The sequence below is a fragment of the Pantherophis guttatus genome, chromosome 1 (assembly GCF_059756535.1).
Source record: "Pantherophis guttatus breed Tessera chromosome 1, ASM5975653v1, whole genome shotgun sequence".
Lineage (NCBI taxonomy): Eukaryota > Metazoa > Chordata > Lepidosauria > Squamata > Colubridae > Pantherophis > Pantherophis guttatus.
In genome coordinates, this window is record NC_142063.1 from 94,150,492 (window position 1) to 94,174,429 (window position 23,938).

The 23,938-nt window shown below is 37.5% G+C and overlaps 1 protein-coding gene across 12 annotated transcripts in view; it reads left to right on the top strand.

Moving 5' to 3' along the window:
• Positions 1-23,938, top strand: part of HIPK3 (homeodomain interacting protein kinase 3) — an 89,406-nt gene that overhangs the window by 53,011 nt on the left and 12,457 nt on the right. For 7 of the 12 annotated variants that reach the window (XM_060687662.2, XM_034417151.2, XM_060687660.2 and 4 more), the window contains 6 exons: positions 11,230-11,353; positions 13,967-14,086; positions 16,286-16,372; positions 17,319-17,503; positions 18,262-18,421; positions 20,276-20,399. In XM_060687662.2, the coding sequence (XP_060543645.1) occupies positions 11,230-11,353; positions 13,967-14,086; positions 16,286-16,372; positions 17,319-17,503; positions 18,262-18,421; positions 20,276-20,399 (800 nt within the window). Of the gene's footprint in view, positions 1-5,529; positions 5,676-9,672; positions 9,731-11,229; positions 11,354-13,966; positions 14,087-16,285; positions 16,373-17,318; positions 17,504-18,261; positions 18,422-20,275; positions 20,400-23,938 lie in introns of all 12 variants that reach the window. The other 5 variants (XM_087878255.1, XM_087878247.1, XM_087878249.1 and 2 more) reach the window with 1 other exon arrangement.

The window sequence follows — 23,938 nt, forward strand, 5'->3', positions numbered from 1 at the left end:
CTATAGTAATGATAGAACTAGATTTTTAAGCTATAGGGCTCTTTGGGTGTGGGTTTAATTGCTGTTTTGTAGGATCAAATCCTAGAAATAAGGAGAAAAAGCAATATATGAAACCATACCTACTATTGTAACTAACTGGGAGTGAACTGCTATCTATATGTTAAAGACGTATATGAAGAATTAATGGTGGGAACGGGAGTTTAAAATGGAGTAAGTTCATGAACTTGGATATCTGTTAAGAACTAAACAGGAAATATTTTAGATATCTCCTTTGAGTCTTGCTGTCAGAGAACAACTTCCAGAAGCTGATCCAGGCTGCAAAAATTATTTAAAACTCCATACATTTCTTTTTAAAGAAATGAACAGCAACAATGGGGCTACTATTAGGATTTTCTGGTCCAAGATTAGATGAAAAATCATATTATGAAAGTTGATTGATTAGTTTTATTAATTAGAGTGGCATTTCTGTACCTGGTAAAAAGTAATTTTAAAATAAACCGGCAATAATTTTTGGCCCTTTGAATTGTTGTGCCATTTTGGAGAAATTTACTTTAAATAGATTAATTTGAGAATGTTTTATGATTAGTCCCACAGATAAGGTAAAATTAGATGTGGGCATTTGTTTAGATTTAATGACAAAATGTAGATGAGAAACACTGTAAATATGGTATTCCGAATGAAAAAAAATCTTCATTTTTTTCATCTTTTCATGTGTTGCTGTGATTCAGTTAACTTCCATAAACGAACATTTCCTTTTGATTTAGTTGCTCAAGGATTATTCTGAAATACTTTATTTGGGCTTTGAAAATAAAAACAAGAGTGCAGTCATTGATGAAAAAAGCAGTGCATGAGAACAGGACCAAGATTCCTCTGTAAACAACTTGAGCTGGAATGTGGCCTCAGATGTTATTCTATCACTTTGAACTGTGCATCACTGAAATGTTGGGGGGGGGGGATAGCTTAAAATAGGCAGGGGGTGGTAATCAGAAACTGTTGACTACTATAGATGGTGAGGCTGCTTCACTGCTGCAGTGAAATAAGCCAGAAGTACATGCAGTTAAGTGTATTCATTTTGCTCAAGGTCAGGCTGCTCAAAGTCAACTCTTACGTTTGTAAGTGTAGTTACTGTCAAGAAGGCCTCAGCTATTACATGTGTAAAAGCAGTTTGTTAAGATAGGCTGTATTTAATTGAAAAGCTTTATTTTACAAGAAGTTGGAGGAAGACGACCATCGGTGGGGGAGATTATCTGCCTAGGCTCTACTTTTTTTTCTTCTTCTTCTCCTTATTCAAGGTTGAAAACACGATCTGGTTCAGCTGGCTGGTATAAATGTAAACAAACAGAAGATGGTAATGACTAAATATGCTGCTGATTGACAGAGATTTTATTGTTTTGGCATTTGGGTTTTCTCAAGCAGCTTACCTAAACTGATACCTTTTTTATTTTTCATTTGAATAATAAAGTGGTGATATAATGTTTGAGGTGTTCAACCCAGGAGATCTAGATTCAAGTCTACACTTGGCCATGGAAGCTGATTGTTTGACTTTGGATCAGCCATACACTTTCAATCAAATATGCCTCACTGTGTTGTTGTGGGGGAAATTTTAAGGAGCAAGTATTATGTGCCACTAAAGGCTTATGGAGAAAAACAAAAGCAAAAATCTAATAAACATAAAAATAGGGCATTCCCATAGTTTTCTCGTATGCATCTCTTGTTTTTTGCTGCTTGCTGTAGATAGGATTTGATTTTTTCCCTCTTAATTGAAGACATATTTAGGCTCATTTGCATAAACATGTCCTTTTTTTTCTTTTTTTGTTCTGCTTTAAGTCAATCTCTGATTACATTATTAGGCCTTGGCCTTCCAGCCTTTTGCAATATCAAAAGAGATAGAGCTAATCTAATTTCCATCCAATCGTCCTGACTCTATCCTGAATTAGTTATGGAATGAGAGTCATAAAAGGGGAGTATAGAGCTAATCTAATTTCAAGCGGAAGGATGTTCCATAAGGTGGGCACCTGAGTAGAGAAGGCATGTCTCCTGGGACTCACCAAATGTAGGTCTGTAGCCAATGGGACCTGTAGCATGCCCTGTTTTGCCGGATCTAATGGCAAGCTGATACAAAGGAGATGTTCCCCAGGTAGCCCACTATCATGCCATAAAGGGCTTTAAAGATTAAAATCAGTGCCTTGAATTGGACCTAGAAGGTCCAATTCACAGCCAGAGCAGTTTGCAGAGCAAAAGTGTAATATACACTGTGCATAACTGCCTATGCTTGTTTATTCTGTATCAGCTGAAGCTTCCAGATGTTCTTCAGGGTCAACTATGTTGACTGCATAGTCTAATTTGGAGGCAACTAGTGCATGAATGATTGGCAGGACCTGCCAATCCAGAACTGGCACAGTTGTTGCACAAGACGAAGCTGCACAAAGGACTTCTTGCTACAAATGCCATCTGCTCATTTAGTAGGAATCATGATCCTATGACGACCCCTGGACTGTATAGCCCTATCCAACACCAAAGATGTCATGGTCCTGGAACCAGTGGGCTTCCAAAACCAAAGTTTTGCCTGGGTTCAACTGAATTTTCTTGTTCCCCATCCAGTCACAGCCTCCAGATACCAGGATAAGATATTTATGGCATTGCTTAATTTGCCAGGGTTGGAGATAAATAATTTGGTATCAGCATACTGATGATGGGTATACTCTTAGAGAACCAGTTATACCTGTACAGACTTTCAAATGAGTGTTTGAGTAGAGCATCTGAACCAAGAATAAGAGTCTTGAGTTCCATATTTAAGCTGGCCAATTTCATCCACAGAATGTTTCTTTCTCATCGAGTGTGGGGGCCAGCGGTCAGGAATAGGTTAATGCTTGTCTGATGTCAATGGACCGAGTCTGCAAGCTGTCAAGCTCCTTCTCTTCTTCTTGCTTCCCAGCTTTCAGACTCGGTCTGATTGGGACCAGACATGAGATTCTGAGCTGCCCATTTCAGATTGCTGGTGCATCTTTGGTTGAAGTTTTTTCTCCCAGATTGTCTCCCAGTTACCTGGTTAAGCTTGCCAGCGTGAAGGGTCTTGTGCCCGAGCCCGCTGAAGGCCGCTTGCGGCAATTGGGGCTGGGGGCTTCCAGTCTCTGCCTGAGACCCACCCACCCCTCTCCAGCAGCAGCGTGAAGGGCTCATGCCCAATACCGCTGCGGATCATCGCATCGTCTCGGAGCCTCCTAGCGCGGCTGATAGCAGGCTCCGTCTTCCTTGCAACAGCGCAGCTTTATCGGTCTATAGTTTTTTGAGTCAGCTTTGTCTCCCTTTTTATATAGGGGAACTATACTGCCAACTTCCCATCCGACTGGAATGCAACCTGTACAGCCTTGCTAATAGTAAGGCACACCAATCAATATGAGTCTTAAAGAGCTCTGGGAGTAGAAAAACTTCTCCAGCCACCTTATTAGATTTTAGACATTGAAAGACAAATTTGATTTCTCATACTTCAAAGACTAAAATGTCATAGGTATGTTTGTGTGAGAGGCTCTGGTTAAGATTAGAAAATAGATTTGCATAAAAATCTATAGTCTGTAGTTTTCCTTGGTGAGTTATCATTTATCTTTTTTAATTTTCAGATTTCTGCTAAGATTTTGTACATTGATTCCTTCTCCATTTTTCCTACGCCTTCTTGGGAATTTATATCTTTCTTGTGTATGTTTTTCAAGTGGCTTTTAGAGAAGCATACATACATTTTGTGTATGTACATACGTAAATTCAAATTATTAATGCTTATATACTTCAAATGATTGAAATGCTTAATTCCATATAAGAGACTTTGAATTTTTAAAAACTACATATTTTATATAGATACTGGAAAATTAAAATAATGTGAAAATTGAAGATTCATAGTAGTTAAAAGTCTGTTATATAAAGCATAATTTTGTTCTTGGGAAATGCAGGGAGAATAGAAATGGTAATGTATCTCAGTCCTGGTTAATGTTGATAGAAAAGATGATAAAAATTGCAGCCCAGCAGTAACTGGTTAGCTGTACATTTTCCTGTTACAGTATGTATAAGAGATTACGAGGCTTACCACACCAAGGAGCACACCTGATACTGATAGAATGTTAACATTGCAATTGGTTGAGAAATGCAAGTTTGTGTTTCAGAACTAGCAGTAGCATAGAAGACATGAACACACACACACACACACACACACAAACATACACACACAGAGTATATATTTTAATCTTTATTTAAACTGTGTCTTGAACCTTTAAGACCTAATGAATTTACAATTTGCATTGAACCTATTTCTCTTAAGCTTACTGTTTATATGTTTGTTTCTATTTTATGTAAAATATTGCTGATCGCTTGTGTAACAAACCACTTCATTGGACTTTTATTAACCAATTAGTAACTTTTATAATTCTTATAATTTTTATAGAAATCAATCTTTCTGTAAGCTAGAAGCTAATTGTTCTTTTCTATTTTGTATTAACACTTTCTTCTTTGCTTAGCAAGGTATTAAAATGTTCTTTCAAAAAGAAGCTGTTATATATTATAATATTAAGTGTATATGTGAATCTGGAACATTAATGTAGAATTTTGATCCAATCTTGGGTTATAAATACCTGTTGCGATATAGACAAGCCAGAGTTCATGCATTGCATATAAACATTAAATTAAATGCAGGAGAGCTACTTCTATAGCTTTTATCATACCACATCATACCAGATTCATGACTGCAGATAGGCAACATATAAATTTAATAAATAAAGTAATAACAAATGTTACCAAGAGATGCCTACTAGGAGAATTTGACTAGAATGCATTCTTGGCTAGTTTATATAATGCACTAAGCCATTGTTTGCTTAATCGTCATTGAATAAACCACAGTTCATTAGACTAAATAAATGGATTTACAAGCCCATTCAAAGTCAGAGGTGGAATTACCTTGAAATAAGCTTACAACTTATTAAGACATATGAATCCAGCCATTGTTAAATGATATGCTAAAGAGTTATGCAGCCCCAGCTAATTTAGCTAAGATACCTTTTTAAAGTTAAAGAAGTTATTGGCTTTAGAAGATCACCAGTGGTGGCAATTAGACAGAATAAGTGAGAACACACATTAGATACTTGAAAGAGAATCAGTATTCTTAAATGTGAATGGACCCATAGGAAAAATTAATGCAACAAATATTATATGCCCAAAATGATAACCAAGATAACCTTATCCATTACTTTTGAAGATTTCAGTTGACTTTCCCTAAGGAAGAAAATAATTTAAGCAACACTAGAATGGGTATTTTATCCTTCTTGTATATTATTTATATTGGAAGGAGAAAGCCTTTTACTAGTGAACCAGAAATGAGAAATTTTCAAGGTGGGGACTAATTAACAAAGCTCCTCTAGGGGTATGGATCTTGAACAAAGTTTGTTCCGGGCCTGCACAGCATATGGCCCATTGGGCAACACGTGGCCCACCAAACTGCCCTGTGCAGCCCACCAGTGTTTTTTAAAAACTCAATAAATTCACCACCAGATGTCGCCACCACCAGGAAGGATCTGCTCCTGCTGCCCATAAGAAACCCTGCCAAGCGCCTCCAATGCCTCCAGGCCTCACCGACATCACCAGCTCCAGTGTTGCCAGCGCTCCACTAGCCACCAAACAACTGATCGACATGCCAGGTATTACTTTGCGGCCTGTGATTATTTTAAATTTATCAGTGTGGCCCTTTTTCATCCACAAGTTGTGCAGGCCTGATCTATTAAATACCCAATCTATATTCGCTGGTAAAAGTGAGGTAGTACAACCAGCTCTTGGGATGGTCTGAGGGAGTGCATATTGTAACGAGAACTGGTAATCTTTATAGTAACCCTAGAAAGGCTGACATGTCTAACTGAGTCAAGTCATTTTTCCCTCTCTTTCAGTCTCAAAATAGATAGACCAGAATTCCACGTTATTTATACAATATGGAGATCAAATAAGCATAATCTATGATAGCAGCAACTGAGGTGCAAGCACCCTCAGAAATTTTCCTAGCAATAATCCAACATCAACTAGTTACATTTTGTTCCCCCCTCCAAATCTTGTGTATGAGAATAAGAAATTGTGATTTAAATTTTACAAACAAGCTATCACAGAAAAGAATTATCTCAGTTGGGCCTTCCAGTCTATGGAAGGTTCATAGGGAAAAAATATGTCCCCCAAAAGGAGCTTTCTATCTAAAGCTAAGATAGTTTGTTGGCTTTAGAAGATCACCAGTGGTGGCAATTAGATACTTTCTTGAGATGTAATGAATCATTGTTTATGATGAAATTTAACTATACTATTTTGTGGTCATAAACTCTCGTCTTGCATTATATTTAATTAATTTCTCTATACCTTAGTGACACTGGGCAATTTACAAATAATTATATAATTTAAAACTATTGGTAAAGAATTTGGATTTCAATTTAGTAGGTAAATTTGTGTTACATGACTCTTGAACATGGATGGAAACAATTTTAAGCCTGAACTAGCAGAGAAATTTCATGATAACATTTTGTAATACGCATATTGAATAAGAAAAAAATCTTGATAGTTTTGTTCATGAAAGGATTAATTAATACTATCTCAGCACTGGAGTTTAACCATCAATAGTGTACAGGTAGTTCTCGACTTAGAACAGTTTGTTTAGTGACCATTCAAAGTTACAACAGCACTGAAAAATGTGACTAATGACCATTTTTTATAGTTACGACCTTTGTGGCATCCCTTTGATCATGTGATCAAAATTCAGATGCTTGACAACTGTTCATATTTACGACAGTTGCAGTGTCTCAGGGTCATGTGATCTTCTTTTGCAATGTTCTGACAAGCAAAGTCGATGTGGAAGCCGGATTCACTTAACATCTGTGTTACTAAGTTAACACCTGCAGTGATGCACTTAAGAACTGTGGCACGAAAGGTCGTAAAATAGAGCAAAATTCACTTAACAAATGTCTCACTTAGCAACAGAACTTTTATGCTCAATTGTGGTTATAAGTCGAGGACAACTTGTATTAGTCCAAAAAAGGGGGAAAGCCTTTCTTAGGAAAATACACTAATTGTGTAGGTAAAACTGTTCCTTATTAAAATTATATGTAAACATGAGCATCATTTAGTTGCATCTAAATATTTATTGAATAATGGCATGCATGTTTACGGAACTATATATTATCAATTTTAAAGCATGACAGGTTAGTAATCTGTATTATTCTGTTTCTTTACTAAGTAAATACAGACATCAGAATGCAATATAAATTTTTGGCCAGCATGTTGGCTTCTACTCAGTTTGTCACAAAAGTTTCTGATATATTAGTTTAGGATTTAAAATAACAGCTAGAAAATGTTCTGTCATGTATTCTGATGAGTTGATTAACCAGCCACAAACTACTGCAGGGGTGTTAAACTCGCGGCCTGTAGCCTGAATGTGTCAGGAGCTGGCCATGCCCACGCCTGGTTTAGCGAAAGGGAAAAAAGTTGCAACACGTCACGTGACGACGTGAGTTTGACACCCTTGCTCTACTGCAGCTCCTTGCAGGAGAAGTTTACAGCTGCAAACACAACACCTCTATGAAATTTTTAAATCAGTTGAAATATCACCAGGTAGAACTTCAGCTGTTTTAAAAAACCCTTTCTTACATGAATGAATTCCAGGTACTCTTACCTGCCAGCATATAGGGAGGGGCGTGCCATCACTTGAAAGCTCATATAAACTTTTCTAAATTTAGTGATTGAAAGTAATAATTACACACAGGCTTAAAGCAAGATGGAAGACTGACCCACAAGTTGTTGTTAAAAGAAAATTAGAAGACAACATAATCCAAGAAGCTTTGTTAAGTATGCAAGGGACTAAGGAACAGTGGCAGAAGATCTGCCCAAATGTGCCTTCTTTCAAAAATTACAAAAATAGAAGATGCCTATTCATACATTATTGGAATGCATCAAAATGTTGCAACTTAGTTTATAAATTAGACTTCCCAAACTGTTAAAAAGTGTATGGTCTTATACGAAAATCCTCTTGTGATTAGATGTTGTTATTTACTCTCCTTGAGTTATGCCTGTATGATCCTCAAAAAACATTTGCTTCTGATAATATAATCTGAGCCCCACATGTATGATTAACATACCAATGTAAACATTATTGGGAAAATATACATTCATGCTAATTAGCGGCTACAGGAGAAATCCCTGATTTATCTTGGGCATGCAGAAGTGGGGCTTCTTATACATTGCTTCCATCTACAGAGTATATTTCCTTGAGGATTGTCCTTGTTCCCATTCTCACTACCATTAGAAAATCTGTGAGTTCAGATCCAAAGATCTATGATTTTACTATTTGTGTTTTACCCTATTTATTCTTAATGTCTTTGTTTTATACACGTTAAATTTTAAAAAATCACCTGAGCGTTCTATTTGAATAGAATAGAAATAAAACTAGTCCTCATTTAGCGACAGTTCACAGTTACAACTGTGATGAAAAAAATAACTGACCTTTGCAGATCTGTAAAGCAAGGAAAACTAAGATTGCAAGCATAGACCCTATTTGGCTTAATGACTGACTTGCTAGTCACAATTGTAGTAGCTAAACAAGGATTGTCTGTAAATCTGTTTGTATCCCCCAAGTTAAAGAAGTGTTAATCTAAGTCTCGATATAAAAGAATAATTTGAACTAATTGGAACTAGCTGGTTTATGTTAAGGTACTTTAGCAAATAAAAAATGAACTATTGTATTAATGGTAATGCATCTATAACTATTATCAATTTCTTCAACAAAAGAATATGTAAACAGCAACTGGAATATACAGAGAAAGTTAGTTCAGTTTTAGTCCACTTGTGATTTTGCCCTTTCGCTAACCGCCAGTCAATTTGCTCCTTGTTTATGATACTCGAGAACAAAACGTGACGCCTGAAACGAGAGATACAAATTGATTTACATTATTGAGAAATTATATTTGTGGAACATTGCTTCTTTTAACACAATATCTCCTTATGCAAATTCTGTGGAAATGTGATACTTCAGTTCTAGTAGAACTGAGTAAAAAGGTGTGGATTTTGACTCTTTCCAGGAAGACTGAAAAGATGAAGCTTTACTATAAAAGATAATGTGCATCTTATACAGGTAGTCCTTGAGTTATGACAGCAGTCGGGATTGGGATTGCTGTGGCTAAGTGATGTCATAAAGCAGAATGTCACATGACACATTGCTTAGCAGCAATCCAGGCAGTCCCAGTGTGTGTGTGTGAAACTTGCAGGTCATTAAAACAGGAAACGGAGTCCCAGGTGTAGAGGTAACTACAGGAGGATAGAGAATAATCTGAAGAATTTGGTGCAGATTGCATGTGAATAAGGCAGTGGAGGTGCTGTAGATGGGTGCAAATTCAGGGAGGAAGTCAGGCACCATGTATCAGGCAAAGGGGAAAAGGAGAGAGAGGCAAGCAAAGAGGGAAGGAGAGACTGCCATATGAGAGTGCAGAAAGGCATGGGGGAGAAGTATCCAAGGGACTTAACAACTTTCATTGCTATTTCCCATTGACTTTGCTTGTTAAAAGATGGCAGGGAAGGTCACAAATGGCAATCACATGACTACGAGACATTGCAGCTGGTTGTTAGTTTGAGTTGGTTACCAAGTGCCTGAATTTTTTTTTATTGTGATTATAGGATGCTGTAACAACTGGAACTTTAGTCCCGTCATTCAGTGCCATCATAACTATGAACAGTTAAGTGAAGGCTACCTCTACATAGGTTTGGCAGCGTTACAGGGTAGAGGATGGGCGGGCAGAGGGAATGAATGAATGAATGAAGACTGACTGGTTCAGTTCAGTCTTTATACCCTTTCTTTTTCCCTCTCTCTCTCTCTCTAGAGAGGTCAGCTTCCAAGTAATTTACTCTTGGAAATTTGCAGGTACATATGCCATTAATTTTTGGTAATAAGCATTTTGGAATCACAGATAGCCTATCCTGGACCTATAAACATGTTATTTGTAATTGCTAGGAACTATATTTCCATTAATCATAGTATATATGATTGTGTGAAAAAACATATTTCATAGAGATTGTTGAAAAATAAGTATGAATATGTGATTTGATTATGGTTATATTTGGGATATTGTGCACAATCTTGGGCACCATACTCCAGAAAGGACATTGCACAGCTAGAAAGGTACGACAAGTGGTAAGTCAAATGATGAACTCCAATAGAAAGATTTCAGTTTTTAATAAATCTGTCTATTCATTGGTGTGAAGCATGAACCAGTACAAAATGTGAAGTATGTTAATTTGTTTTAAAGATAAACAAAGTAGGAAGTTAGAAGTATATTAAATCATCATGTAAAAGAAATGAATAGGGTAATTTTATATTAATTGATGCATCTACCCAGAATACTGAAAACATTCCAGAGTGATGACATAAGGGTATTTTCATCCTCAGAAATATTTTTTTTCTTCCTCCATAAAGATTATACTAAAAATAACAGTTCCATCATTTCAGACATAGTTAAACTATTTAAATTCAAAGCAAAGGAATCAACCACAACAAAAACCTTACGTGCTACCACTTTTGGCTTTTCATGGGAAATTTCTTCACCATCAGTGTCACACCACATTAGGATGTGAAGCATAAGTTTTAAATATTTAGGAGTTCTATTTTTCAAGATGGTATGAATTAAAGTTTCTGAGTTATCAGCTGCCTTTGGTATTCCTTTTGCAAACCTTTTGAAGAGTCCTTTTTATTTGCATGGCACCCCACTGGAATCTCACCCAAACATTTTTGAAAATCCAGTTATTGTTACTATATTGTAATAAATGTCCAGAGAAAATAATGAATGGGGTAGATTAATAAATAAAAATCCAGATTACACTTGTCAGATATAAGCTGAATTCTTCATAGTCTTTTACTACAGAAAAGAGAAAGCCACTAATGTGTTTACATGCTAACTATCAACTAAGAAAAGCATGGCCCAAACATTGAATTCCTCAAATAGTTTATCCAGAAGCAAGATAACATCCAGTAGGCAACTTCAGTGACATTCAGTGACTGAATTAAATTAAAGGATTCAGGTTTGAAAAAGGAAAAGGAAGGCAGAATGTAAAGTTCTTTATGTAGCAGGAACAGAAAGCCTATGTGGCTTGATATTCAATATTACGTATTTGTATGTTTTCATTAATATTTATATATAAAACTAAGACAACGAGCCATTGTGCCATTTCTGTTTTCAGAGCACCAGAAATCATATTGGGTTTGCCATTCTGTGAAGCCATAGACATGTGGTCATTGGGCTGTGTGATTGCTGAACTATTCCTTGGATGGCCACTATATCCAGGAGCCCTTGAATATGATCAGGTAAAAGAAACTGCACTGGTGCTATAAGAATATTTATTTTAATTGTTTAAAATTGTAATTTGGTCAGTAGGGAATTTAAATTTCATTACTATGGTAAGATTTTTAGTGTATGAAGGATCAACATATCATGGTAACTGAGTTAAATGCACATCGAGTCAACAGTAAGGCTGTTCCTGTGAATTTCAGGTACAGGTAGTTCTTAGGTTATGACCATTCAAAATTACAACAATGTTGAATGAGGGGGCTTAACGATACTTCCTTGGAGTTGCAGTGTCCCTGTAGTCACATAATCTTGATTTCCAATGTTCCCTGCCAGCTTCACTCAAGCAAAGTCAGAGGGGAAATTGGCAGGAATTAAGATCCTTGCTTAATGACGAATGTGGCCCTCATTTAACAGAGGTAACCAGGACTGGTATAGAGTTAGACTGAATTGAATAAAGAGTTTTTATTTATACAGTTTTCTGGATGAAACTATAAATATACAGGTGAATAACGTAATTTGAAAAGCAAAATTATAACAAATAGTTATTGTATATCTATACATATAAATGCATGAGGAAAAAATTTCCCTTTAGTTTATATCAATGCCATTCACTTTACATCTCCATATCATTCCAGGCTTGCAAGGATAGAAGGATCTGTAGCTATGTGTTTTTTTAAGTACGTCAGTAGTTTTATTCATTATTATTTAGCCAATTTATGTAGCCACCCATCTCACAAAAAGTGACTCTGGGGAACTTACAAGAATAGTAATTAAAACCCTATTACAATATAAAAACACATCACACATTTTTTTATTTAAACCATTTATAAAGCCGCCCATCTTATAACCAACTCTGGGTGGCTCTCAATTACAACTTAAAACAACAAACAAAACCATATTAAAAGTAAACACATTAAAAAAAAATTAAAAAAACCCCAAAAACCTGGCACCAATCCAAACTTCTGACGTGCAAGTATCTAATCTCATCCCAGTGCTTTGTGGGGGCGGGGCGGGGGGGAAGTCAGGTCTTCAAAGCTTTTACTCTATCCTTAGGAGGATAGAGGCAGAATATTCCATAGGGATCAGCATTTTGATTTGCACCTGGAAGGGAACCGGAAGGTGGTGCAGCTCACGCAACATAGGTATAACACTGGAAAATCGGAGGGGGCGGGGCATTATTGTGCACATTGCTTCATTCCAGGTCAGTTGAAGTGGCACTTCATGGCAGCTCCGCATAGAGCGCATTGCAGTAATCCAAACAGGAGGTGATCATAGCATGACTGACCATGAGCAAGGCCTCCAGCTCCAGAAAAGGACACTATTGGTGCACTAAACAAATATGTGCAACTCCCCCCCAAACCAGGACTGCCACCTTCTCTTTGAGCAGGAACTGTGACTCTAGCAGGACCCTCAAATTACACAGCAGCTCAGCCAAGGGAAGTGCCACCCCATCCAGAGTCACAGATGAAGTATCATCTGGGGGAGGGCGCAAAAACCCATAGCCACTCCATCTTGCCAGGGTTGAGCCAAAAAGCGGTTCTTCTCCATCCAGACTCTTATAGCCTGCAGGCATTTGGCTAGCACCGTCAGAGCATCATTAGTCTAACAAGGGATGGAGATATCATCAACATTCTGATGATACCAAACCCCATACCAATGGATGAGCTCCCCTAGTAGTTATATGTAGATGTTAAAAAGAAGGGGTGAAATGCTTGAGCCATGGGACACCCCATATTTATTGCAAGGGGCTATGGCTTTCCACCTATGGAGGAAGGAGGAGAACCACTGTAACACAGTGCCTTCCATTCCCAATCCCCAAAGCCAGTCCACAAGGCTACTATGGTCAATGGTATCGAAAGCCTCTGAGAGGTCTAGAAGGACCAGAATAGTCACACCACTTCCATTCTGTGTCCTCCAAAGATCATCAAGCGTGACCAATATCATTTCAGTGCTGTGCCCTGGCCTGAATCCAGATTGAAAAGAGTCCAGATAATCTTCTTCATCCAGGGCCCTTTGTAGTGTGTGCCAATCACCCTCTCAACAACCTTCCCTAAAAAGGGAAGATTGGAGACTGGATGAAAGTTGTCCAAAGTTTTGGGGTTCATGGATGGCCTCTTGAGAAGAAGGCGCACCTCCACCTCCTTTATCGCGGGTGGTACCATTCACTTCCTGTAAAGAGGCATTAATCACTGCCTGGACTCAACCACATGCCATTTTGCAGATGGGGCTTGGATCTAGAACACAGATGAGTGAGCTCACAATCCCAAGGACCCTCTCGCTTTCCTCAAGAGCAACTGGCTCTTACTCCTCCCAGATGACAAGGCTCAGGCTCTCACCTCTGAAAAATATGTCTGATTTCAGATATTTCAAAATCGTTAAGAGGGTGTTTAGTCAAAACAATCCTGGATACTGCCTCTGTATAAATTAAAGATTAAGATCTGCTTAAATAAAATGCAACATTCAAATATTCTGTTACAGCCTGGGTTTGATCCTTCTTTGTTGTTACATTCTTGAGCCATTGTGATATTCTTTAATTATATTAAGTACAGTGAAGTGCTTGTTTAGGTTCTAAAATTGATAGGTGTGTATGTATTGGTGAAAAAAGTGCTGTGATACTTTTATCTCTATAGATTCGCTACATTTCACAAACACAAGGATTCCCTGCGGAGCAATTGTTGAACCTTGGAACGAAGACCACACGATTTTTCTGTAGAGAAAAAGATGTACCATATTCTGGTTGGAGATTAAAGGTACTGATAGTCCTCATGATGACAAGTTCCTGTGTTCTATGCTTTTGGCTATGTATTTTGGAAATAATTTACTGAGCCATACAAGAGCTACTTTGTCACTATTCTCTCTGAAATGTCTGCCCTTTCTGGATAATGATTTGGAAAAAACAATTTTGCTGTGGATTGTTTGATTTGTTTCCCAACAATGAACATTGGGATTCAAGCAGAAGTAATGTTCAGTTGAATTTATTTACAATAACAATTGGATGCAGCTTTAGTGCCATTATTTGGTTCAAAACATCCTGGACACTGCATAACACTATAACTTGTACTTGGAAAGAAAATTATTTTTCAAACAACATAAAGGCTTCGAGGCTTATAAAAGCAGCAGATTATCAAGAAAATGTAAGTCTTATATGGGCGTATAAAGAGGGATTCTTTTAAATTCTGAAGCAGCAGGACTCTGCTTCAGTAACTAACCTCCAGAATTGACTACTACAATGCACTCTACATGTTGCTGCCTTTGAAGACTATCTGAATCTACATTGGTGCAAAATGTACTGGTTTGTTTATTGACCAACCAATATCTCCAATTTTGTGTTTGCTGCAATGGTTTCTGGTAAGCTTCTAAATATAAATCAAAGTGCTAATGTTAACCTATGAAGCCCAGATGCTTCCAGTATTGCCTACTTCAGTTAGAAGTGACCTGTCTAATTTGCACCTCCCAAAAATCAGGATGTTAAAGGTTTGTCTCAGTCTTCTCCATCTCTGTTAAATGTCTTTTCCTCTGGAAGTTCAGTTGGCATCAACCTGGATGGACTTAGAAGAGTAGTTAAGAGGGAGCTTTTTAGAGTATCTGTTTGAATGGGAATGCCAGGTAGATTGTTGATTTTGTACTGTGTTGGTATCTTTATGTTATAACTGTTAATTTTATACTATGAATTCTGTGCATTTTATTTATTTAAGTGGTTGATTGTTTTTATAGATTTTATAAACTTCTGGAATCTTAGAGCCATCAATACAAAGTTTTTCATTCTTCTAAATAGAGTTTTCCATTGTGAAAAGCCTTTTCGATATTATATATATCCATTTATTATGAAGGAGACTGAGATAGTTTTGATTTACTCATGAAAGAACATTAGGAATGAGCATACTATGGAATCAACACTGAACTGAAAGATAGAATGCAGTGTTCAAAAATCTTATAACTAATGGACCTTCCATTAGGAGACCTTACCAATAGAGGAAGTCCTCCGCTTAAAACTACAATTGGGAAATATTTCTGGTGATAAGTTGTTATGGTGATGAGACAGCCACCTGATTGGACCTGATTTTATGACATTTTTTGCAGCAATCATTAAGCGAATCATCACAGTCATTAGCTAATTTGAGTTTGTTAAGCAAACTGGTCATAAATGTGAACCCATTTTTTTTTTTTTTGAATGGACATTTTTTTTTGCCAGAAATTGGCAAAAAAGTCGCAAGCTGTGATTATGTGACCATAGGATGCTGCAACCAGTCATAAAGGTGAGCCCATTGCCAAGCACCCAAAATGTGATTATATGACACCTGGGGTGTTGTGGCATGACATTTTATGATGGCCAGAAATGCTTTATGTGCTATAAAGAATTTATTGTGAACCTAATTTCAAACAGTTATTAACTGACTGGTCATAAATTGAGGATGACCTGCAAAATAATACTTGTTACAGTGAATATTAATTTATCATATTTTTCAGGCCCAGAGGTTCCAATAATCCTTGGTTTACCGCCTCTCTGCAAGGGAAATAATTTATATTCTCATTTTATAGGAGTACTACTAAACCTTCGAGTTCATCTGCATATGTAAATTCAAGCAAAATCCAAACATAGATGTCAAACATGCAGTATTACATATCCCAAATGCAGTTACCTATATACATAGATACAACATTCTTAAATACTGTATTTTCCTGATAGTATTTAGATTGGTGTTAAATTTGTTATGATTGTAGCCATCCAAGATCCAGAAAGTTTCTGAGAATTCCAAGAAAAAAATAATGACAAGATAGCCAGGGTTTATTTTTATGTTTTTCTAAACAAAAGAATTTTATGGTAATGTATACTTTAAACACAACACTTGTGTTGTATACTGTAATCTCTACTGTTCAGTTTTCTGCACTGAACACTAATATATTAAGAATAATATATGCATCTTTCCCCCACCTTCACATTTCTGAAGACACTGGAAGAACATGAAGGTGAAACAGGTATGAAATCCAAAGAAGCCCGGAAATACATTTTCAACTGTTTGGATGATATAGTGCATGTGAGTACATGTGTATACATTTGAAATACTTTGTATTAAGAGCCTTTTGCCTCTAATTTATTTTGTAGTAAATGTTCTCTGTTCATTTTCAAAGTTCTCCCTTTTGTTTTATCTGGAGCTTTGCTTACAGGGGGCACTTTGAATTGCATGATACCATATCCAGATTTATGTATTCATCTGCATGTTCTATAACTGCATGTGAAATTAATGGAATTTCACTTTTTAAAGTAATTCAGTTTGCCTCTTGCCTCAATCCCATCCCATCCCATATTGTTAATAATGTATAAGGATTCCATGCCTCCAAGAATTTTGAAAATCTAGATGTGAAAAGTTACTTTCTTGCCATTTTTAGTGTCCTTTGTTTTATAGTGTGAATTATCCTTTGTTATAATACCATTAAACTAATATAAACTAACATTAAAATGGAGTTGGTCTTTAATCTGGCACTTGAAGTACACTTGTTTCTTTATTATACCTGTGATACTTTCAAGCTATTTCCTTATTAGCAGTTCCTGTATTTCTTTCACCACTGCTGTTTATCACTCTTCTGAATAACAGTAGGTTATATTACAGTATATAACAGTATGACAGTAGGTTATATTACCTACTGTACTATAACATTATTGAACTTGATCCAGTTCACTGTATTGAAGTCTGAAAGCCTCCAGAGCACATTGGGTGACTTTCAGCCAGTTGCACTCTCTTCCCAGTTTACTTCCCAAAGTGTTGTTCAAGGGAGTAAAAATGGGGAGACTTTGAATTTCTGGACAAAAAGTGAAATATAAGTGCTGTAATACAATGTAGAACGAAATCTTTTTGGATTTAGTTCAGATTTATAGAACTTGCTATTGGTGATGTTGTAGTTTTATTATACAGTGCTGTTTTATTAATATTTATTTGGAAAACAACCTGAAACAAACTTTTGCATCTAATTATTCAATGCTAGGTGAACATGGTGATGGATCTAGAAGGAAGTGATCTTTTGGCAGAGAAAGCGGACAGAAGAGAGTTTGTCAGCCTTTTAAAGAAAATGCTATTGATTGATGCTAACTTGAGAATCACTCCGGTTGACACACTGAGCCATCCTTTTGTTACCATGAAGCACCTCCTTGATTTTCCTCACAGCAACCAGTATGTCCCATAAGACACTTTTTATAATGATCCTGGTTGAGCCTTTTTCACTGGGTCCCATGATGTGTTGTGTATGATCTGTGGGGTTGGATTCTGGAAAACCTCCTCCTGACAATGGTCTCTTCCAGTATATGAGCGTTCATTTCATGATGATGCAGCTGAGGCAGAATATCTATTACAGGCAGCTTTCAGATGGCATGAAGATTAGAAGTGTTGCTGTTTTTCCACATGTTTCAGCAAAAGGCAGCACTTAGCTGGCTTTGTTTGGACCTGGTTAGTTCTGGGGCAGGAAGCCTCCAAGGAATCCTAGGGCTGAGAAGTAAAAAAAGAAAAAAAATCCCCAGAAGGTGGCAATGGTAACCTATTGGTGTCCGTGAAATCACCAGGAATACAAATGAAACTTTATTTACTCTATTGTGTATTTTGTACAACTGCACATAATCAAAATTGGCTGTCTTATCCCTTGTTGCCTTAATAATGTGCTCATTTATAATGCATATGTAATCTGCTACTAGTATAGGGAGAAATCATAATTTTCTAACGGTGTAGAGCGGGAAAGCAAGATGCCTTTTAAACATATGCACTGTTTGCATCACTACAGGACCTCGGTAGTCATTGGCATATGAAATCTAATCGCTGTGGTATAGTCAGTACCACAGTGAGTACACACTTTAGCTACTTTTACAACTCAGTTTGACTCTAGGATATGGAGTACTTCAGTCTTTCTGACAATTCCTTTTTCCTTCTCTCATTAATAGTGTGAAATCGTCTTTTCATATCATGGATGTTTGCAAGTTCCGGTCAAATTCATACGAGATAAGCAATTGCAATAAAACAATACATTTGGGACCAGTTGCTGCAAGCAACACACTAGGCCTGATGCCTAATTTCACCAAGATTGGGGCAGTACAGAACCAGGTATTTCTAATTTGACAAAAGCTTGCTTTCTCCCCTTATCTGAGACTTTAGAATGGGGCACGTTTGTAATAGAATCATCACAGTAGCAGAAAAAGAGAGACTTTCAATAAGAAAGATATGAATCTGAATGTTCATCAGCCTGCTGGGTAGTGTCAGTATAGGGTATTTTATGCAATTTAACTTGGTTATGCTTTGAATTGAATTGTAAAGTAAACTTTAGAGAAATCAGCACTGGCACAATCCACTTCATCTGATGTAAGCTCTTACCCACAGACACATAACCCTAATAAATACATTAGTATCTTCATTCATTTACATGCGAAATATTGGCAATGTTTGAGATACATAGGGAAACAGGAAATGCAAGTGCTTCATTATTCCCATGCTTATTTGTATTACCTTAAATAGAATGTTCACATTTCCTCCTTAGAGATATGTACGTGACAGTTCTCATAGTAATCATGCAGGTTTTCCCTTGGGTGAAGATGAGGAAGTCTATACATGTTGCTTGCAGCCATAAGCATTATTGTTTGCTGTGCCTGAAGTTCCTTGGACTTTTCCATGATTGAAAATGTGAATAGTTGAGAATTCACAAGGGATTACATTTTAGCATTTATCCTTCTTCTCTCTTGGCTTCTTACTTTGATCCCTTATTCAAGAAGGAGGAGGGCTGCACTGATGGGCCTTCATTTAACTCTAACCTGAAGTAATAACTAAGCTTAGTAATTTCATTTGTTCTTTAGAACAGGAGTTTTCACACTTTTTGAGTCTGTGGAACTTGTTATAAAAAATTCAAAAACCCCTCCCCTTCTCCCCCCCCCAGCTAGAAGTAAAGCTGTAAAGAGAGAATTGGCATTAAAAAGGGACTTGTATTGTTGTAATGTAATTATGCAAATACAGATGTTAAAATGGTTTGAAGTCCACAAAAATGAACCTCCCAATTACTCTCCCAGAAAATTGTTCCACTTATCAGAAGTATAAAAACTAAACTGTTTATTCTGTATGCAAAATTATCTTTTCCATTTATCTGGAAGGTTAATGTTTTAACCAAAGAAATGCATGTTTAATGATAGAGTTACTGATAGTAATTGGGAGCAGGAACCATGCCACTAAGCAACACGGTCTTAAAGCGAGGTGCCATATGTCAGCACCAACCTATGACTGCAATTCTGACTGTTGTTATTAGGTGAATCCTAGGCAGTTGCACCATCTCACAGTCACCTGCCTTTGATTTTGCTTGTTGGAAACTGGCAGTGAATGTCACAAATGGTGATCGTGTGATTGTGGGACCACCGGAGCGCTGAAACAGCTGCAACTACTTTGACCTATTTTAAGTCTGCCTTGTTCAGCACCATTGTAACTTTGAACTGTCACTGAACGAGTGGACAATAAGCAAGGACAACCTGTAACTTTTTTCCTTAAAAAATTGCTGTATGCAATTGGCTGCATTTGAATATGAGGTGGGAGGAGAGTAATTTCATAGAACTCCACAAAGTTCTTTTTGAACCCTAGGGTTCTGGAGCAATACTGGTTGATTTAGAACTTCTCTTGGAAAACATTTTACAAAAACCAAGCCAAACACAATTGAAGCTGTACACTCTAAAATGTTTTATTATAGTGCCCTCCTGTGGTCAAATTCTGTTTTGCTGAGTATCAAGTTGAATTTCATGTATGGTGTTTGTTTCCCACTATCTTAGAAGGAACATTATATAATCCTAAAGTAATCGTGGAAACCAAACATAAACTTATTTATATGACTTATTTATATGTTTTTGTTTTAAGCAAGCTACTTTTAGCTTAGCCTTAAAAGTGTAACAGCCTCTTTGTTGATTTATAATATACATATTGTTTCAGACATTAGCTGCAACAGCCCACGCGGTTATGCATCCTGGAATACCCTTACAGGCAGGAACTGCTCAGTTTGGTTGCAGTGATGCTTTTCATCAAACATTGATTATATGTCCCCCTGCTGTCCAAGGTTTGACCTAATTTTTAATGTTTATTTTTTTTAAAAAAAATAATTTAAATAATTTTACCATTGAAATACACTGGTATCTGCTCTTACTGGTAGGAGCATCTTGCTCTGGGTTTTTTTTGGGGGGGGGGAGGAATGGAAAGATCTAGTTTATTGGAGTAGCTGGTTTTAGTCTGCCTGTAGGCCTGGAAGCTAAGTGACACTGGGGCAGTCATTACCTTTCAGCCCCACCTACCTCAAAGGGTGGTGGTGGTGGTAGTGAGGAAAAATGGAGGAGACAGCAGTATATATGCTGGTTTGAAATCCTAGATGAAAGGCATGATAAGAATCTGATACATAAATTACACCAGCTTTTCCCTTAAAATCCTGTTCAGTAGAACTGGTAACCCAGAATAGGGTACAGGGAAAGTCTGCTGAAGGAGAGGGGATAGGAATAAATGCCTCCTTCCCTTTTATCAGCAGGATGACCTGCATCTGCTGCCTTCTGCAAATATAACAAGCTCCGCATTCCTGGAAAGTTCCCTTAAAATCCAAGCCTCTGATGGCCATGATAAATTCTTGAGAAATCACTTCATTGCTTTATTTTAATGGTTCTAGCTTTATTTCTGGGGGTGAGGGTAGGAGGATGAAGTTCTTTCAAAACAGCTTCAGATTCAATATTTATGTTAATGCTGTTTACACAATATGCACGCATATTGATGATCAGTGTTATAAGAAGACCTGGTGGTATCAAGTTCCTCCTCTATATTTAAAAATAAGATTTCATTAATACCAATGCAAAGCATTTTTATTGGTCATTTAAATACGTTTGTGTGCCCTGGAGGAATCAAAACTTGAATACTACTTGCTTGCCATTTCAGCTAAGCTGATTGAACCCTTTGTTTGACAATTGTTATTTCATATCTTTTTTTAAAAAATAATGAGCTATAAAACTTACTGAAAGAACCCCTTTGGGAAATTGGTTAAATGCGTTCTTCAATCCCAGAGGAATGCACAAGATGATGATAATGATGACAATGCATGGTGATGTCACTGCCTATTGGAATTTGAAGGGTATGTCTTGATTGACACTCAGTGGGTTGCTCATGAATTTAGATTAATTATGCACCTATTGGTACTTGTTGCTTATACGTGACAGAGGTTGCTGGGTCATATTTTATGAGAATCTTGGTCTTTTTGACTCCTCTGTCAAAGTATGCCCTATGCATCTTTATCATTGGTGCTCAGGACTGTGGTGCTAAAGTGGTACAGACTTGGTGAAAATTCAATTACTGCTACATTTAAGTAGTATTGCTGCCTGCTAGAACTTGCGGCTATCTATTTGCTGGCTGCTTAATCCCAGAATTAAAAAGGGTATCACTGATGAGTGAATGGTTTATTTGATACAGCCAACACTGGTCTATAATTTGCAGCCTTATATCTCTTTCTGGTGCTAGGTGTTAAGCTCTACTTCAGTTTAGTATTTCAGGATTGCTTAATTTGCATTTTAGCCATGGTGTATGTTACTGATGCCTCTGTCTGATTAAACCAACACAGAGACACATAACCTCTTGGTGGCTGCTTATTTTCTGACAAACTATGCCTCCTGGAAACTTTGATTTTCCTTGTTCAGTTAGGACAGCTCAGCATCCTCAGATGAGAGATGAATGACATGCAGGAATGTTCTTGATTGCTAAATTATGATTCGGTAATAAGGTTGGAGCCAAATGAAATGTACTGAGAGAACAGAGGATACATGACTCGCAACCCCATACAGTATGACTTCTTTATAAGTAGGAAGCAATTTCTGAGTAAAGGTCTAAAACTCTTTTTTCTTTCTGTTTCCTGTTATCATTCTTTTTCTCAAATTACTCATAGCCAAACTAAGGGAGTAGAAAACCTGCCTCTGATTTTAACGTGTCTCAAAAAGTAGATGCAGATAGGCCTTAACTTAATGTTAATGCTTAATGGTGGTCCAAATTAATGATGTCCTCGGAAAGGGTGCTTTATGGCCTGTAAAGCACTTCTGACTGTTGCAAAATGGTCTATACCCTAGTCATGTGATCACATAAATCATAGATCTGGTTGCTTGGTAACCTGTTCACACAACCAATTGCCAAGCGCCTTGTGATCATGTGGTCATCATTTGCAATCTTTTCTGTCAGTTTCCCCTGAAAGTCAGTGGGGAAGGTTGCAAGCCTGTGCCACCTGCTGAGAGAACTCCCGGTCATATCGGGGGGCTGACTGAAAGAATTGCCTGCTGAAGAATTTCAATTTAGGGTCTTATTGGGTTGATGAATTCTGTGTGTGAAAGTCTCTCCATTCAGGGTCTGAAAATCCTTCTTGGATTTCGGCAAGGAGGATTTTCAACTCCTCTGAGTGGAGACATATTCTCACACAGCCTGTTGCAGGCTTTCCAGGGTCTCCCCCATCCCATTGAGGTATCCTGTGCTACTTACCTGGGACGCCATTCATTTAACAACCTATGAGATTGCTTAATCACAACCAGGAATGCTGAGATTGTGGTACTTGAGACAAGCAGTGACATGATGTCTCGCTTAACAACCACTTTGCTCAATGACCAAGATTCCAATAATGGTCATAAGTCATGGGCAACCTGTATAGTTTACATTTGGGAGAGGATGAGGGAAGAAAAAGTTCTTCCTTCAGAGTTGATTCCAGTCAGTATTGCTGCAGGGAAAATCTATGCCTTGATCCTTGCTCTGTGAAGTGCCTCAGGATTTGATTCTCTTTCCATTCCTATTTAATAACTGTATAATACTGTTAGGTAATGGAGTTAAGTATAATTAGAGTGCTAAAGATACCCAGGTATATATTTCAACCCCTGGGTTAATGTGATCCTGTTGAGGTTCTATCCCAATGTCTGTAAACTGTCGGGGATTAGATGGAGATGAACAGGTTTGGTTCAACCCAAGTTATGGCTGGGAGCCTTAAGGCACACCAAATCTGGAGACTTTCTGTCTTTATTTTGAATAGGATTGCGCTTCACCAAGGAGCATAATTAGAGGTCCTCCTAGATTCATGACTCCTGCCTGAAAACAACTTTGGCTTTTCACAGGGTCTTTCAACGAATCCATTTTGTGAACCAGTTTTGTCTATTTCTTTATTGGGAGGCCTTGTTCACAGCCACTTATGCCTTGGTCACCCCTTCAATGAACTTTACATGGTGCTGTCCTTAAAGGCCTCTCAGTAGCCAAGCTGGTCCAGAGTGTAGTAGTGGAAGTAGTTATTACTACATAATGAGCTGCATTGTTTGCCACTTGGTTTCCAGGTGCAAATTCAAGGTGCTGTTTATCACTTTTAAAGCCATTCCTCGCCAGGGCTGTTTATTTGCAGGACTGCTTCTCTCTATTTACTTATGCCTGTCTGATATAAGCTCTGAAAGGATTGCCATGTTCTGGGTGCCATCAAGCAATATCATCTTGGCTGATTGAGGATTTGTGCCTTCTCTGTCCTCGTGTTTGTCCTATGGAACAGCAATCATTCTTAAGACAGAGCTGTCAAACTCCCGGCCTGTGAGCCAGATGCATCACGCGCTGGCC